Source organism: Onychostruthus taczanowskii, unplaced genomic scaffold (genome assembly GCF_017590055.1).
Source record: "Onychostruthus taczanowskii isolate IOZ18803 unplaced genomic scaffold, ASM1759005v1 scaffold2, whole genome shotgun sequence".
NCBI lineage: Eukaryota > Metazoa > Chordata > Aves > Passeriformes > Passeridae > Onychostruthus > Onychostruthus taczanowskii.
Window position 1 is genome coordinate 3610637 of NW_024499239.1, and position 16256 is coordinate 3626892.

General features: G+C 43.4%; 1 protein-coding gene across 2 annotated transcripts in view; it reads right to left on the minus strand.

The window, feature by feature from the left end:
* The window catches only part of KIT (KIT proto-oncogene, receptor tyrosine kinase), a 55610-nt gene extending 52792 nt beyond the window's left edge, over positions 1-2818 (minus strand). For both annotated transcript variants that reach the window (XM_041403042.1, XM_041403041.1), the window contains exon 1: positions 2677-2818. In XM_041403042.1, the coding sequence (XP_041258976.1) occupies positions 2677-2752 (76 nt within the window). In that variant the 5' untranslated portion in view covers positions 2753-2818. The remainder of the gene's footprint in view (positions 1-2676) is intronic.
* Positions 2819-16256: the final 13438 nt, after the last annotated feature.

Here is a 16256-nt window from a genome sequence, read left to right on the forward strand (position 1 = left end):
CTTTATAATAAAGCCTGAACAAAAATCACTCACACACTTGCAGGGAAAAGGTTCCCAGTGGCAGTGCAAGGAAAAAGAGTTGAATATTGAGCAATCTTTGACATTTCCATTCTGCTCCTGGCAGTGGCCTTAGGCTACATTTCTTCACAGGAGACTCTGCACTGCCAGAGGGGAGGGAGGAAAAGGAGAAGGAGAAAGCAGAGATGGAAATGGGAGTAGGGAGGGCAGGATGCTCAGATGGCTTGAGGAAGGTCAAGGCAATGACTGAATGACAGCAATCAGAATCCTCATCAAATTCAATCTTCCTCCTTCAAGCTTCCTGCCTCATGGCTGACAGGTAGCAGGGAGCATGATGGAAACAGACATTCTTCCCTCTGGGCACAGGGAGAGTCTCCTATTACTCTGCAGCTGATTGGGGGAGGGGGGGGAAGGTTTGCATTGATGGATGGATGCTGAAGGGAACCATGTCCAGTCTTTCATGACTACAGGATGGAAACACAAGGGACTCTGCCACAGTACTGGATGATGGGGGACAAAGCAAGCCTTGAGGGAGGACAGGAGAAGAAAAGATCATTCCAGAATATTGCATCAAAATGAGGATGAGGCAAGTCCAAATGGAAGGAAGTATGGAAGCATGTTAGTTTGCAAGAAAAACAAAAAGTAGGAAGGGACTATGGACAGAAAAGATGAGTGATTTACCCTTTGAGAAGCTACACTGAGCTGTTTTCTACATCCTCCTTCCCAGCTTGCAACTGAAGGAAGACGCTCTTGACTAACAGCCAAAAAAAGATACTTATTATAAACCTGTATACTGATAAACAGGATAGGTCTCAACAGGGAGATCATCTCAGCCAAGTGTCTACACTGAGGAAAAACCAAAGTAGCACAGGGTCAAGCTAGCTCTGGAGCAATCCAGAACAGCACATCAGCTCTGTCCTGCCTGTCACTTCTGATGTTCCTATGCTGCTGCCAGTACTGGAACCATCACAATGATACCTCGCCCAGCACCACAAAACCAGCCCAGAATACTCCTACATCTGTGTGATACACAGATGATGCACACACATACCCAAGGACAGCTGTCTTTTGCAGTATCAAGTAATTTCTTACAACATAATGTGGTTTTGTTCACACAAGTTTTTGTCTGATATGTCCCTGAAGTCTCTCACAAGTAAGTGTATAATCCCAGAAGGAGAAGAACGATCATGAGAAAGGTTCTCCTTGGTTCTCCAGTACTCTAGAAATTGCACCTCTGTATTCCAGGACATGCTGCCAGTGTGACCTGTTTCCCAAGCTTTCCTTAAGGACAGTCTAACTAATGAAAGGTAACTTTAAAGTGCAGGCAAGAAATTAATGAAGTAAAAAAAGTTGGCAGGTATCAACCATTTCAACATTTAAAAAATTTCTTTCTAGGAATAACTCATTGGTAGGAGACTTTTCCACTCCTGTGGCCAAAGCATTTTGCAGCCTTATGTGAGTGCTTCTAAACAGGAAAGCCCAAATTGCCAGATACCACACTTACTCAGATTACCAATAAACAAAAGGCAGCAAACACAAAAAGTTACCTAGACAAAACCATTAAGGCATGCTAAAATGTTTTACAACGCAGAAGTGTAAATTGTCGCTACTGTAGGTTTCTGGTGTTTTAGTGGTATTTGCTCGCCTGGGCAGAGGCTGGCGGAGCCCTGCCCGTCTGTGGCACACAGGGTGCTCTGCAAGGCTCCTCTCTGCTGGTGGCAGCAGACGTTAAACACCTATCGCTGTGCATCGCTTCCCTGGATCCTCAGCTCGTTCTTAGATAAGCAGCGAAAGAACCTTTCACGTTAACTCCTTTCAGACTTCAGTGCCCAGGACCAAATTCCCCCGGAAGGTCTAGCAGAGACCTCCTTCCAGCACCTTCTCTGGACACAGCCAAACGCCTCCTAAGCCCACAAACCACGAAAGGAGATGCACGGCGGCTCTGAAAGCCGTGTGCGAAGCTGCCCAGCTCCTCAGCCATACAGTATTTAAACCGTTAGACCCGTGCTCCAGAGCTGAGAGGTCACGCAAATAAACTCCCTTTTTAGAAAGGAGTGGAAGGGAGCCTAAAACACATCAAAGTTTTAGCACCAGCTGACCCCCCAAAGGCCTGAAAGGCTCCTACCGCCCTCCTCTTCACCGCGAAGGTCCGCCAGTGCCGCAAGAGACGAGCCCTGATGCCCCGTCCGGCGGCGAGCCGTGCAGCCGGGCCACGGGCGGACGCAGAGGGCAGCGAGCCCACCTGCCCGCCGGGAGGCTGCGCCCCGCGGCACAGCGCTGGACACCTGCCGCCGGCCGCTCGTTCCTGCCCATTGTTCACGAGCACTTAACCGCGGGGACATTTTGTACCGATCCCCGGATAGTTTATTGCCAAAACAGCCCGGCCGGGGAGGTGGAGGGGGGGCGGAGGGGTTCCCTGCCGGCCCCTCTCCTAGCCCCGGATAGCCGCGCACGGCAAACAAAGGACTTTATTTCCCCCGGCGGGGCGTCCCACAAGGGCAGCGCGGGGCGATGCCGGGCACACCCGGGCTGCCGCCCGACCCCCGGGGCGGCGCTGCCCCGTGCAAGGGGCCGCCAGCGCCTAAGTTTTCCCTGCCGCCGCCCGTTCGGACCCCGGCCCCGCGGGGCTCCGCGCCCGCCCGCGCCCGCGGCTCCCACCTGCGGGGAAGAGGCTCAGCAGCAGCAGCAGCAGCACGGTGTGCGCCAGCTCCCGGGCGAGGATCGCACCCTCCATCCCGGCGCGGCCGCCGCTCGCACCGCCCGGCGCGGAGATGCCCGAGCCCCCGCGGGAGGGAGCGGAGTAGAGCCGGCCCCGCCCCGCCCCGCGCCCCCGCCCCGCGCCGCGGGGATGGGCGCAGGTGAGGAGCTCCCCCGCCCCCGGGGAAGGGCCGCGCTCCGGGCTGCCTCGCGTGGGCTCGCCGTACAGCCCCTAAACGGAGTGGTGTAAGAAAAAAGGACAGAGCCCCGTGGCTGAATGTGCGCGCAGTGCTGCCGTGGGGGAGAGCTCGCTCTCCTCACGGGCAGCATTCTGCCGTGCCGAGCACCCGAGGCATCGGGGCTGCGTAAGCCCGAGTGGAACGTGGACCGGAGAAAGGTGGGGGGGAGCGGTCGGGCTGGGAACGGGAGCTGGAAACGGAGAGAGCATCCCTTAAAGGGCAGGTACAAAGCCATGTGCCTAGCTTTGAAATCCTGACTGATCGCTCCTGGAGGCGTTACAGCAGATTCTGGAGGCACCAAAGGTATCGCCTCCGCCCTGGCTCCCACTGCTGTGATCCACTCGGCCCGCTGTGGGCCACCACCTATTAAGGGCCAGAGCACCTTGAGTGAGAGTTAGAAGTGCGTGCTGTGGCACAAAGCGAAGACTTGAAAGAAGTGGCTGGTTTGGTATGGAAACGAGAGAACTGACAAGGAGCTTAAACGTGGAAAGGATCCTTAAGAAAAGGATTGTGAGCGATTGTTTTTCATGTTCCTCAAGGGCAAGATAAAAAGTTATCTATTTACGTCTCAGGGAAAAAAAAAATCGCTTAAATGTAAGGAAGGCGATTGCAAAGAGCAAGGAGGATTTAGACTACAAATGCGTTGCGAGAAGGGGTTGTGGAATCCACAGAGAGGGTTTTTTAAGCACCAGTGAGACCACTGATGAGGTTCTGGGAGCACTCACTTCTGTAGCTGCAGAGCTGGAGTGGAGCTGCTCTGCAGGCAGAAATAACACAAACTACACAAATTTCTGGCTTTTACACTGCTTTGGCAGTCAGTGTCACACGCTGTTAAGGTGGAAGAAAGGTACACGCGTGACCCAGGCAAAGGAGTCATGCATGCAATCATCAGCCATGCTCTGCCCAAGATATACGCAGGCAGCACCTGAACAAGGTGTGGGCAAAGGACACAGGGAGTGTCAGAAAACCCGTAACAACACTTCTGGGTGTACAGAAAGATGTAGAGGACATATGGCAAAACTTTCACCCCTGGAAAAATATAAATGTAGACTTCTTGAAATATGTTGGTACAGATCAGAAAAATTATTGAAGGTAAAATATTCCCTTTTTTTTTTTTCTTCATCTTCCTTTCTTTTTCACTGCTGTCAGATTTTTTCCCAAGGTTAATAGCGCTGTCCCACATGGTCCAGCATGAGATGAAAGTCTTGTCTTACATGTTTAAAATGGCTCTCTCCATTTCTTTACTCTCTTTCATCTCTGACAGCCAGTCTCTTTTGATAGGTGAATCCTTCCTCTGCTGCAAAATGGAATACTTTTTTGTTAGCACACCAACAATTTCAAAATCAAATAACGTTTTAAAATCATATTTCTTACTAGCTGCTAGCCTCAACAAATTAATCTTAGGGAGGAAAAATTTACTGAAATACTTAATTTATTAGTGTCCCCCTCATTTTCCAGGTATCTCTGGATTTTGTTTCTGTAGGACAAAAAAAAGTGAGCTGGAATTTTTAACTGTAAACACTTGGAGCGTTTAATTTCTTAAAGATGCAAAGGCAGGGCACTGTATACTGTAAGAGGTTTTCACTAAAGCATTATCAAGGAACATGTGATGTTGTTATTGTGGCAGGTTTTTCCCTGTTCTCCTTGATTAGTGCTCCTTCAGTTAGTGGCCTGCCTTTAGGTCCTGCACATCCCTGATCACATGAATCTGAACTCCGCGTGGCTCTGCATCATATGCCTCATTTTCACAAACATTAGCTCAATGTTAGATCTCAAAATCAAAGTGGCAACAGTATTCTCCACGTGCTTTGACTGACTATAAATAGCAACAATAAGTGGGAAACAAAGGTGAATTGCTTTTAACCTTGCCCCGTCATATATTTTTAATAATTACAATGATAAATGCAGTTGCCCTTTCCAGTGTATTGCACTGAATACTGTAAGTTCTCTTGTCTATATCCTGTTCACATTATAGAAGCAAAAGAAAGTTTCTTAAGTGGTGGAAGTTTATCTTAGGTCTTTTTCCTACCTTTGTCCAAAATATGTGAGCATAAACCAGAAAGGTTCTTCTTTTGGCTTTGCAGCCAGCCTCACATGTTCCTCTCTTCAGTTTGACAACTGAAGGTTGACATTTGGGAGAGTGTAGAATGAAGAGAGAGACAAGAGAGATCTACAGCCTTTGGACACGATACAGATTTGGAGATAGGATTGATAAGCTTGGAGAAATATGTGAAATTATATTTGAAAAGTTCACTTCAGCTTGAAAGCCTGAAAGTGATTTAAAATTTGTGGACGAGCTCCTTTGAAAAGTCAATTCAAAATATTGCTTTTAAATATCCATGGGAATGCTTGCTGAAGTAAACATTGAATAGGTCAATAATATTGGTAAGATTAAGCTAATGTCATCAAAAAACTGCTGCTCTAATGAAGGGCTTGTCATTTCTGTATCTGAATGGAAATGCATTTGGAAATGAGCAAGTTTGATGGTTTAAAACAATTTATTTGTCAGAGCTATGAAAACCTTTTTTACAGCATAAGCAGTCTTAGAATCTTTTTATCTATGACAAATGTATCTATTGAGAAGAGAGGAAATACTCTTCTGATACAGCCAATCAATGCTTCCTGATAGCCCATGGTAACAACTTTTTCTATAAGGCTGTAGTTTCCTTTTTCTAAATTGCAGATTGACAGACTTTAGGCTGGAACATGGCTCTTTCATATAAACTGGCAGCCCCAGCAAGCCAGACAGCTCCAGAATTAACTCCTCTGTGATTCCTGAAGGCTTTGAGAAATTACGAGAGTTTGAAACACATATTGATTTACCAGTGTTGCTGTAAAACCTATCTAATCACAGGCATAAAAATTTGTTAACCTTTTAAAAAGAAAAAAAGTGGTTAAATTTCTGCCTTGTGCATTCATCTAAAACATCATTTCTGAAGAGTGACTGTTAGGGATGTCATATGACCACTGTGCAAAAATATATACTCAGCACTCTGCTGTGTCTTGATCCTAATCAACAAAACTATAGCTGTGAATTTTCTCAGCCTCTTGTTTTATTCATAAAAAAAAAAAAAAAAAAAAAAAAAAAAAAAAAAAAAAAAAAAAAAAAAAAGGTGTGTGTGAAGTCTGCTGGTCTAAACTGTTGGTGCAGGAAGGTATAATCCAGCTGGACCTGTTTTCTGGAAACCTTGAGATTTTGGGATATCCCATTGCTTTTTTTTTAATTAATCTCTAGTCTTCTGTTCTTCACACTGACATGTTAGGGTGGGTAAGTGGAGAAAACTGGTAGCATTTGATAGGCACATGTCTTAAGACTTCATCTGTAGATGGCAGGATTATAATGTCTTCATGCAGTTTAACTGATGAAACATCTGTTATGATTAGAGGGATGACACTAAAATAAATTCAGATAAAGTGGACATCTTTATTTCATTCCCCCTGGAATATGAATCTTCAAACTGAATCCATTCAGTATTACTAAATTGAGAGGTGTATCTTATTCCCTTTTAATCCAATTGTGGAGAATACTCACTAAATCCCATTGTGCCTGTGATCTTAAACCAGTATTGCCATCCTAGTTAAATGAAGATTTTTCCAGCATTGAATGTCAATGAGAGCCTAGATGTAGTCATCGTTGGAGCTTGAAATGTATGCTGGCTTTGGAGACATGCATAGGACACTATTGTAAACACTGTGTTATCAGTCCAAGCTTAAGTAGAATATAAAGGCTCTAATCTTCTTGATAGTATTTTTTTGTTAGTTTCTAGTCTGCAATCTTACTAAGAAAAGAGATTTGTCTTTATGAACTGCCAAGTGTAGTCCTTGCCTTTATCACTTGCAGCTTTATGTGCACAGGCCACTGTTGAGAATTGACTTTGTGCAGCAACCTAGGTCTTTTCAAGTGTTGTTTTGTCTTACTTAATGTTGCTGGGTTGTTGCTGGGTTTGGTTTTTTTTCATGAGTTGAGCATATCAAAATAATTGTGGAGAAACAGCTGATGTGGCTTCCTCAAATGCATTCTCCTTTCCCAGCTTGCTGCCCTACCCATTCTTCCCTGGCCTGCTCATATACAGCAGCTTGGGTCTGCTCTGGGCAGCAGACCCAGAGACCTTGTCCTTGCCCTGTCTGCCTGCTCCCCATAGGATATTAATGCCTTGGCTGCTGAAACCATATCCAGGCTCTGAATCTCGTGACAAGAACTAGCTTTGCTTTGCAGTTTATAAAGAGTCCTTCTGTGTTTTCTTACAGTGCTTTGCCATATCTGCAAGCTAAATGAATGGCTAGAGAGCGGCTTGTCAGGCATTTTTCTCTGAGGTGATTAAAGCCACATGAGATCCAGTTGACTGTTTTGACATATTTGCTAAATTGCACTATTTTGCTTATAAATCTGGAGATCAAATAAGAAGAGAACTAAAACAAAAGCAGGGACTGCCTTGATTGAGATAATATATGTCAAACACATGATGTGGAGAAGAGGGTATTTCTCTTGCCTGTGTTCCCTGAGTAGATGAACTAAAAAGCTTGGATTTTTATCATGTCTTGTTTGTCACCTTGCTTCTCAAACTATCTTTCTCGAAGTACCTATTTTAATTTAGCATTCTTTAGGTGTATCATAAATTGCTTTGCTCCTTTTTGGATACAATTTCTCCCTGCAAAGTATCTTCAAAGCTCTTTCGGTACCATTTTGTTTGTAGCTTTGTGTAGTTTGAAGAAACGTGTCAGTTTCCCCATATTCAGCTTTAAAATTTGTTACTAACTTGGGTTGTACTTTATGGGCAAGCAGCCTCTTTTGACTCCCCCTGTTAGTGCTGCTCTCACGTGTCTGTTGTGGAGCCTTCAGCCTCTGTCAGAAGAGCATCATATGAGCCTCCTGCTCTATGCTCGTCCCATCTGCAGTGCCTGCTCTTCCTGTCCCCTTGTATAAAGCAAGGTAGATTTGTCACAACGCTACCACCTTGTCTGGAACAAGGATATCAGTGTTTGGCCTTAAAAGCAGCTGGTATTTATTTGAGAGAAGACAGTTCCTAGAATATTAAACAGACTGCACATGTGCTATTTTTCATAGAAAGACCCAGAAGCCTGGTCTTCTTGGCTGCCTCTCCCCAAAGCTTGTCTCAGTTTCTGCTCAGTTTTGTTCAATTCTCAGGATGACTCTAGGCAGCTGAACTAATTCGAGAGCAAGACACGTATTAGTTAGCATCTCCATCTTTGGGAGGATAACTCCCATAATTGTGAAAGCTAGCCTTGCAGCTTGCTACAGGTGGGTGAAGTATCCACAGAGCTAACTTTGCCTCTCACTTCTGTGCTTGCACGTTTTTTGAGTAATCCCTATTAAATTAAAATGCTGTAAATGCTGTTGCCCCTCTCTCTGGAGTAGCTGACCCTTACCAAGGCAGTGCTGTGGTGTCTTAGGGGACCACACAGCAGGTATGTATGCATTTAGGCTTTCATTGCTATCTGCCTTCCCAGTTCTTGGTAACCAAAAGTCTCCAAGAGATTATTTTCCTATCAGTCTTATTCCATTTTCCTACAGCTATCTTGTACTGCCAGAGGCTTTGAGGTCTTTTTATTTTTTCTCAGCTCTGTGTGTTTGTGAATGCAGTATATATTATAAACCCCATGCCCACAGTGTTGGTAGACATACACAACACTGGTAGAGTTGAGGGTTTTCAAAAATGCCTCCTCATTAAGAAGATCATGCCCATCACATTTTTCATCCAGTCCTCTCTTTTTTTCACCTGTAGAAGGTTTTCCAGTCTTTTTGATAAGAGTTTTCAAAATGGGATGGTGCAAAGAGATGGAAATTGCAGTCAGCAGCCCATTATGTAGTATAAGTGAGCTTCTGCAGACACTTTGCTCCACAATGAATGCTTGCTTCCCAGCACTTGGAAAGGCCTGCACCAAGGGGATTGCACCTTGATAAATTTGCATTTTGATGACTGAGTTTGTCTGGAAAACAAGAAGGAAAAAAAACAGTTAGTGAAGATGCTCAGCAGTAAAAATGGTATTTGTCCCTGTGAGACAGGTATTGTATATGATTTCATTATAGTGAAGTCATCTAGATTTAGACCACTTTTGAATTTGGATATTGTGTTAAATAGGATGGCTACTCATCATTTTTCCTCCTCCTCTTCTGAGTTTAAGGATATTTACTAGGGTCATATCAATTCAGTATGCTCAAATTCAGACAAATGAGTTTCAGAATATGTTTTCTGTGATCTTTTTCCTATTTTATCTCAGTTCTTTTAGGGAGTTGACATTAAAATGATGGTTACTTAGGTCTTCAGTTTATCTAGATGTTTCTAAACATTTCTCCCTACAAATCTGTCTGATATGCAATATAAATATCTGCATTAGTGCAAAAAAATTCTGAAGACCATATCTGTTTTTGTCATGGTATTTTAAGTTGGTTCCCTCTTGTGTGTTGTTTCTGCTTCTGAATTCGAGAGCACTGCTGGAAAACCCCTGATCCCAGTTGTGGACACCCTGCCAGGCTACAAATTGTGTGTATCTTCCCACACTCACCTGTAGGGAGGTGGCCTCCAGCATCTGTACCAAGTTGTATTTTCAAAGCTCACCAGCTTTTTGTACCTGCAGTGGAAAAGCCGTGATTTTGCTCTTGCCTGTTATAAATCTTACAGACATTTATATCTGAAAGTCAGGGTCCCTAATTAACTGCCTGTACAGCCATCCCCTGCTGAAAGGCAGCTGCCTTTGAGGAGGGAGCTGTTGTCACCTGGCAGCACACAGCACTGATTTAGGACCTGAAAGTGTCCAACTGAAATGGAGATTATGGATTCTTTAGGGTTCAGATGGAAATTACAGAGCATGCCTTTGCCATCTGCTCCTCGTTGGAAATAATGCAAATGTAAATGTCAGCGTTGCATCCTGTGAGCCCATTACCCCTCCAGGCCTTTCTTGCTGAGGGGAGGTGCATCCACTGGGATGGGTTTCCACAGCTGATAGCATGGTTTCTGTGTCTGTGTCCATCCCAAACTACTCCTGTGTCATTCAGGCCTGTGTTTGTTACATTGCTTTGTGAGACACTGGCCATGAAATAGGCTTAGGAAGTTCCTGACCTCTCTTGCCCTAATTCTGTCCCCTTTTGAGGCACTTTAACTTGCTAGCTCTTTGTTTTGCTGTCACAGATATTTTGAGGAACCACAGAAAAGGCTACTTTAGACCCTAATCTAGTTTGTGATCTGGTTTACTGTGTGGCTTTGTGAACAAGTCTACTGCCAAACTGAGGGAGGAAAAGCAATGAGAACAAACAGTGAGAAGGAAATTACACTGGCTTGCTGCTAAAGGTAGCATCTCATACAACCAAACAGGTTTTTTCTACTGGAGCCAAAATACCAAAGTAAATGCCATACTTCCTCTAGCTGAAGCCGGGTGTGAAGGTACTTGCAGGTGATTTTCCCATTGCAGGTGCACACCTAAACAGTCAGGGTGGTTGAAAAAATGGAAGGTAGCAGTCAGCTCCTCCTAGGAGCGGTTATTTTGGTTATCTTGGAGCAGTTTCCCTTGCCTCAGGTTGGCTGGCTGGTTGTTTTGTACCCAGTCCAAGTGGCTGCTGCATCTATTTATCCTTACATTAAATGTCATACAAGGTGTCAGTAATAGGTACAATCTGTGAAATGCATGGTCTTGGGTGTGTTACCAGCTCTCCCTGTACAGCCTGCATATGGCCCATTATTAACACAGATGTCAGCCCAGGAGCAGCTTGCTCTTCTTGCTACACCTCATAGGGCAGGCAGCAGTTCCCTCCCAGATTTTGCTCAAGTTCCTGTGTCAGAAGTGGATCTTTTGGGTTGGGGCTTTGAAGATGAAATTAGTATAGGAATTAGGATGTGGCTGTGGCAAATGCCCACTTAATAGTCTATGACAACATGCTCTGGATTTATGACAGTGACAAGAAATCAAAATAACACGGTAGGGTAGCTCCTTTCAAAGGCAAATTTAAGAGGGGCCATTAGCTGAAACTGAGTCAGAGTCTCAACTTGTGGCCAAGTCTTGGGACATTTTTATCTCTAGAACTTTGATGACATGTTAATAATCCCCACTGTACAGCCACTGTTCAGCTGATAAGCAGAAACATGCACAAAATGTAAACAATATTTAGAAGCGTTCTTTCATCTTCTTTAACAGATGATTTCTTGGTTTCTCTAACATAATCATATGATCAAGGATGTGTCATTTTGACCCTTAAAAGCCCGGAAGAACATGAACATGTCAAGTTGCTTTCCAATCACTTCAGGAATCCTGCAAATAAACACTGAGTATATGCAGAACTAGCAACACATCACAGTCCTTGGGTTAGTTTGGCTAATTAACCAAAGTTATACTATCAGTTGTTGATACAGGAGAAAACTGCAGCCTATGTTCAAAGCAATAAGAGGATCCTGGATCAGAAAACCAACTGTCCATTTGATGCCTTTTTGCTGGTCCTAAAATCATGAGCCAGGCACAGTCAGGTGATAAAAAAGACTTACCTTTGTAAGGATCCTTAAGTGCACAGTTCACTGGGTGGAAAAGGCTGAAGATGCACCCGTAGCATAACTCATATACAATTTTTATATGTTTAGCACATTAGCATTTCTGACAAAAATCCCCAGTTGGAGACATAAGTGATGAGGTAATTCCTCCCAGTTCATCCCTCTTTGAATTCACCCTCTTTCAGGTAGGAATTTATCTTTGTTTATAAAAATGTGTCTCAGAGAGGTAGTTTCAACCTTCCCTGAGAATCTAACCTTGGAGCCACTGGGGAGTTTATCTTGTCTTTCTGTCTAATAGAATAGGTAAAATGCTAGCTACTAATGGTATGATAGGCTACAGAGCAACAAATACATGCGTAAAGAATATAGAAAATATATAAAAGAAAAAAATGCAAAAATCAATTTGGCATCACATTCGTTTTGTATTCATGTCATATTGCTCTGTGGTCAGCTACAGGATAAAATGTCTTTGATTCAAAGCTTATTGAGTTTTGCTTCTCTTTGTTACTTAATGAAGGTAGGATCTCTACTGAAATGAGCCAGCTGAGGCGAAGATTCACCTGTGTCTAAGCTACACAACTTGTTGCTGTCTATATCTAGTGCAGAAATGCAGGCACCTCTGGAGTGACAGTCACCCGAGCTGTTGCAGGTGGGATGAACTGTCCTTTGAGATGTCTTTCTCCTCCTCAAAGGGAATGTAGACAACTGGTCTAGACAGATATCTCACTTTGAGGTGGCTTAAATTATGTGAAAGTTGTGTATGCTGTTTAGTCCAAAGGTTAACAGGCGTTTCCTTTAAATGTCTAAAAACAAATAAGGTGGACAAATACAAGCAATGAATTTTCCCTGTAAATAAATCTAAATCAAAACTAACCAAATATTTGGACATGGAGAATCAGTTACAAGCACAGATCTGTCCAGATCTTTATCACTACCAGCTGCATTTCTTAGCCCTTTGCTGTTTTCAGCTGTGACCAGCAGTCTTAAGCAGGTCTGCAAGTCTCCTTGCTCAGTGGGAAAAAAAGGAACCTGCAAGTGCCATATGGCAGTGGGATTTTGGACCCCACTTGCCCTGCCCCACTGGAGAAATTTGGTGAAGTTTCTCTGTGCCATGCTTTGTCCAGCTATAAAGTGTACTGACCTTCTTTGTGTTCTATGGCTAGTGAGGGCAATGTGGAGCTAGGTATTAGCCTCCCAGAACATTTTCTGAGCATCTCCAGTGTGCTACATTCACTTCCAGTATGCCTCATGGCATTTCCTGAGGGCCTCCTCAGCTGGGTGATACATACTCCTCTCTGAAGCTGCTCTGCTTTCTATGCATCCAAACCAACACAGCACAAAGACTGCGGGTTGCAGATGCCCTCTCCCACTGAAACACCCCACTGTACTTCCCAAAGTACATTACCTGAACAGTCATCCTTCCATTAACAGTGGTGTGGGTTGAACAGAATGTCCTGATGGAGGCAGCAAGCCTAGAAACTGTTTGTAAGTTCCTCCACTGGTGCACGCTGTCACAGTTCCCTAGGAGAGCTTGTAACCCAGTGAGACAGGGCATAGCTGGGTGTCAGTAAGCTGCTGCTACCTTGTCTGTGACTTGGCTATCTCCCCTGCCTTGTGCTAGGCAGAGCTCTGTGGGGCCACATTGTGGATCTAGGCAGGGAGCTAGCTGAGCTGAAGTATTGCTGTAATACAAAAAGGGAGGTAGAGAATAGGGTTGATTAAATTTACATCACTGTCAATGAGGAGCACTGTGGACTGCAGCCCCAGCAGTTGTATTCTAGATCTTTGTTGTTTCCCAGTGCTGGCAAATTCTGACCGCTGCTTGTTTTCAGCTTCTTTAGCTAGGCTGTGGTTTCATATAGATTTAATTTCCTTCTGCAGAAGATGTTTGAGATAAATTGCATCTCCTTTTTCACAGACAAACTAAAGGGCAGACAGGGAATCTTCTTCTGAGTTCATATGCACTGAATCTCTTGTCCAGTTGTGGAGCATCATCAAGCAGTATGCACTTTGGGGCAAGAGAAGGTGAGGGGGTGGAGAAGGCTCCCCGAGCAGTCAGAGATAGTGTGGGATTACCTTTCCTGCAAGGATCTGAACTTGGGAAGCTCTGCACTATTATGTTTCAAAAAGGGATTTCCTCCTGGCACTAGCTCTTGAGCGCTCTCCAACTTACTCCCAAAGCTCTCTCACCTGTGTCAGCTCACTGCGGGCTGGGAGCAGAGGATTTGGGCTGCTTGTGCCTTGTCCATGTGATCCCCTTTGCAAGGGGTGCTGCCAGAAAGCTGATACCCCTGTTTGTGACATAAATGTCACTACATTAAACAGCACTGGCAGAAATATACCTGTGTTGAAAGGACCATGGAAACAAACTCTTTGTGCACAAGTTGCTGGTAGACCTGGTTACATTGTCAGGAACTAAATGCTCAATTTACATGTTATATTTCCCACAAACAACTTTAATTCATTCATGGCCTGCTTGCACTATTTGATTGACTGCAGCTGGATAAAAAGGTAGATGTTTGCTAACTCCTTTTTAAACAAGTATGCAACAGTATCTCAGTTTCAACAGCAAGCATATCTTTAGAGGGCATCTTTTTGTTACGCAAATTATAGATTTTCCCAATCTATAAAAGAGCACTTTCAGTTTTCTTCTGATTCTCTTTTACTTTTATGATAATCTGAACATTTATAAGACCAGACATCTTTTAGATGTTCAAAATGGAATAGTATTTTTGGACCGTGACATCAGTTTTTATGCCATTTCACTCTATTTTGAGCTACAATTAAAAGTTCTTTTTTAAACAAACTGTATCTAATTTCAGAGCTGAATCAAACCAGGCAACAGAAATGTTTTTACTTTTAACTAGAATGTCATTAGAGTCAAGACATGCAAATACAACGTGGAATTGTAAGACATCTCTGCCAAAAAAGAAAGAAAAAATCAACTGCAAAGTCTCTGTCTACGTTAGAAGAGGGCTTTTATTTCTAAAGAAATCCTGGCAAACCCTCATGAAGAATCACTGCTTGCACCAAAATAAAGTGATTTCCCACTAGAGCTTGTTCCAGTTTTCTGAAGAGAAGCAGCAATAGCAAAAACAATTTTGTTGTCCCAGCAGCATTTGCAAGCCTGACTGTGTTTATGAGAGCTGTGTATTATTGACTCCTCCTTGACTTCATTATTCCATCAAAAATTTTGGACCCAGCTAAAGCTGTGATTAGGAGCATGAACCAAGAGAGCTAGCACAGAAGTGACATTCTGTTTTACACATGGAAACAGTATGCAGAAAATATGCAACAAGTATATTTTCCTTATAGAATATTAAGTTTGTAAATAGACCAATGTTCCAACTACATGCTGGGCCTAAATTCCATTGCAGTATGGAATACCTTTAAAGAGATACACACTGCACATATATATATATGTATATATACACACACACATACATATATACACCTTTGCCATTTCTTTAAACATATCTTTGTTCTCTGAAAATAAAGCCCATGGCAAAATGTGATGTTTTTAAAAGCAACTTTTAAAATAAATTTTGTAGACATACTAATGGTGTATGACCAGTGACTCTTGCTGCAACCTGCACTGCAGTTTTTTACACCCAGTTGGTGCAGAAAGGTTTAACTGCATTTAACTGAAGTCCTCAAGAAATTGCGCAGATTTTTTAGCCACTGATGGTTCAGGACAGAATTGCAGCCCCTGGAGATGCATTGTCTTCAGAATGATGATCAGCGTGCAAGAGGACTAAGTGTAAAATTCCTCTCCCAGATAACAGTAAAGAGCTGGAGCATTACCTATGACCCAGGGGAGGGCTGTAGAATCTGGAACTTTGATGTTGATTAAAGTCTGGCTTTGAGCTAAATGAGAGGCATATGAGTGTGCTCGGTTAACTGTAGAAAGAGTCAAGTATTCAGTCTGAAACTATAGTCTTAGATCTCTACCTTTAATACTCTCCATGGTTCATGGGGAGACTCACAAGGTCATTCAGCTCCCTCTTGCCTTGCACTGGGTCTCCACAGCTCCTGCTGCAGGAAGATGTCTTTTCCCACCTCTGTCATGACCTGAGCTCAGACTTTGATGTCACTGGTGATTATGAGCTAAGAATTCCTCCTTTACCCACCACCTCATGTTATTGTAATTTTTTTTGTTTGTTTGTTTCCAGCCTATCCTTTCTCATTCCTACCCTCCCATCCACCTCTCCAGCCCCTTCTCCTGTCACACTGCCTCACTGACAAAAATGACTTCTGAAAGCTAAAATAGTGAGTAGGTATTTCAACTTTTGATAATTAGGAACATCTCTGCAGGTGTTCAGGATGGGATGCTGCACTGAGCTGAATGTGAGATTCTGCTCCTCATCCAGACTCTGAGCATCCAAGGAGGAGAAAGTAAATCCCACTTTTTCTAATATGCCCAGGAAATAGCATCTCAGCTAACCCTAGGAAATCTCTCCCAGACACACACAAATTACCTTCTTTGTTTGACCTGTTTCCTATCTATTAAGCAGACTTACTGGGACTTCCCCCAGTTTCCTTTTGGTCTCTTTCATCTTTTCTTTTCTTTTCTTTTTTTTTTTTTTTTTTTTTTTCCCCCTTTGCCTTCTATACTCCATTATAAATAAAAAATTCCTAATTATTTCTGATCTAACCCTTTAAGACTTTCACATGATGATGACACAGTAAGGAAATGAAAGAAGAAAGATGTATTTGTGAATTGATCTGGTCACCCTCAGGCTTTGAAGTGGGAAAAATTTAGGTCTAGGCAATCCATTTCTGCTGTAAATGTTTCAGTCATATATCT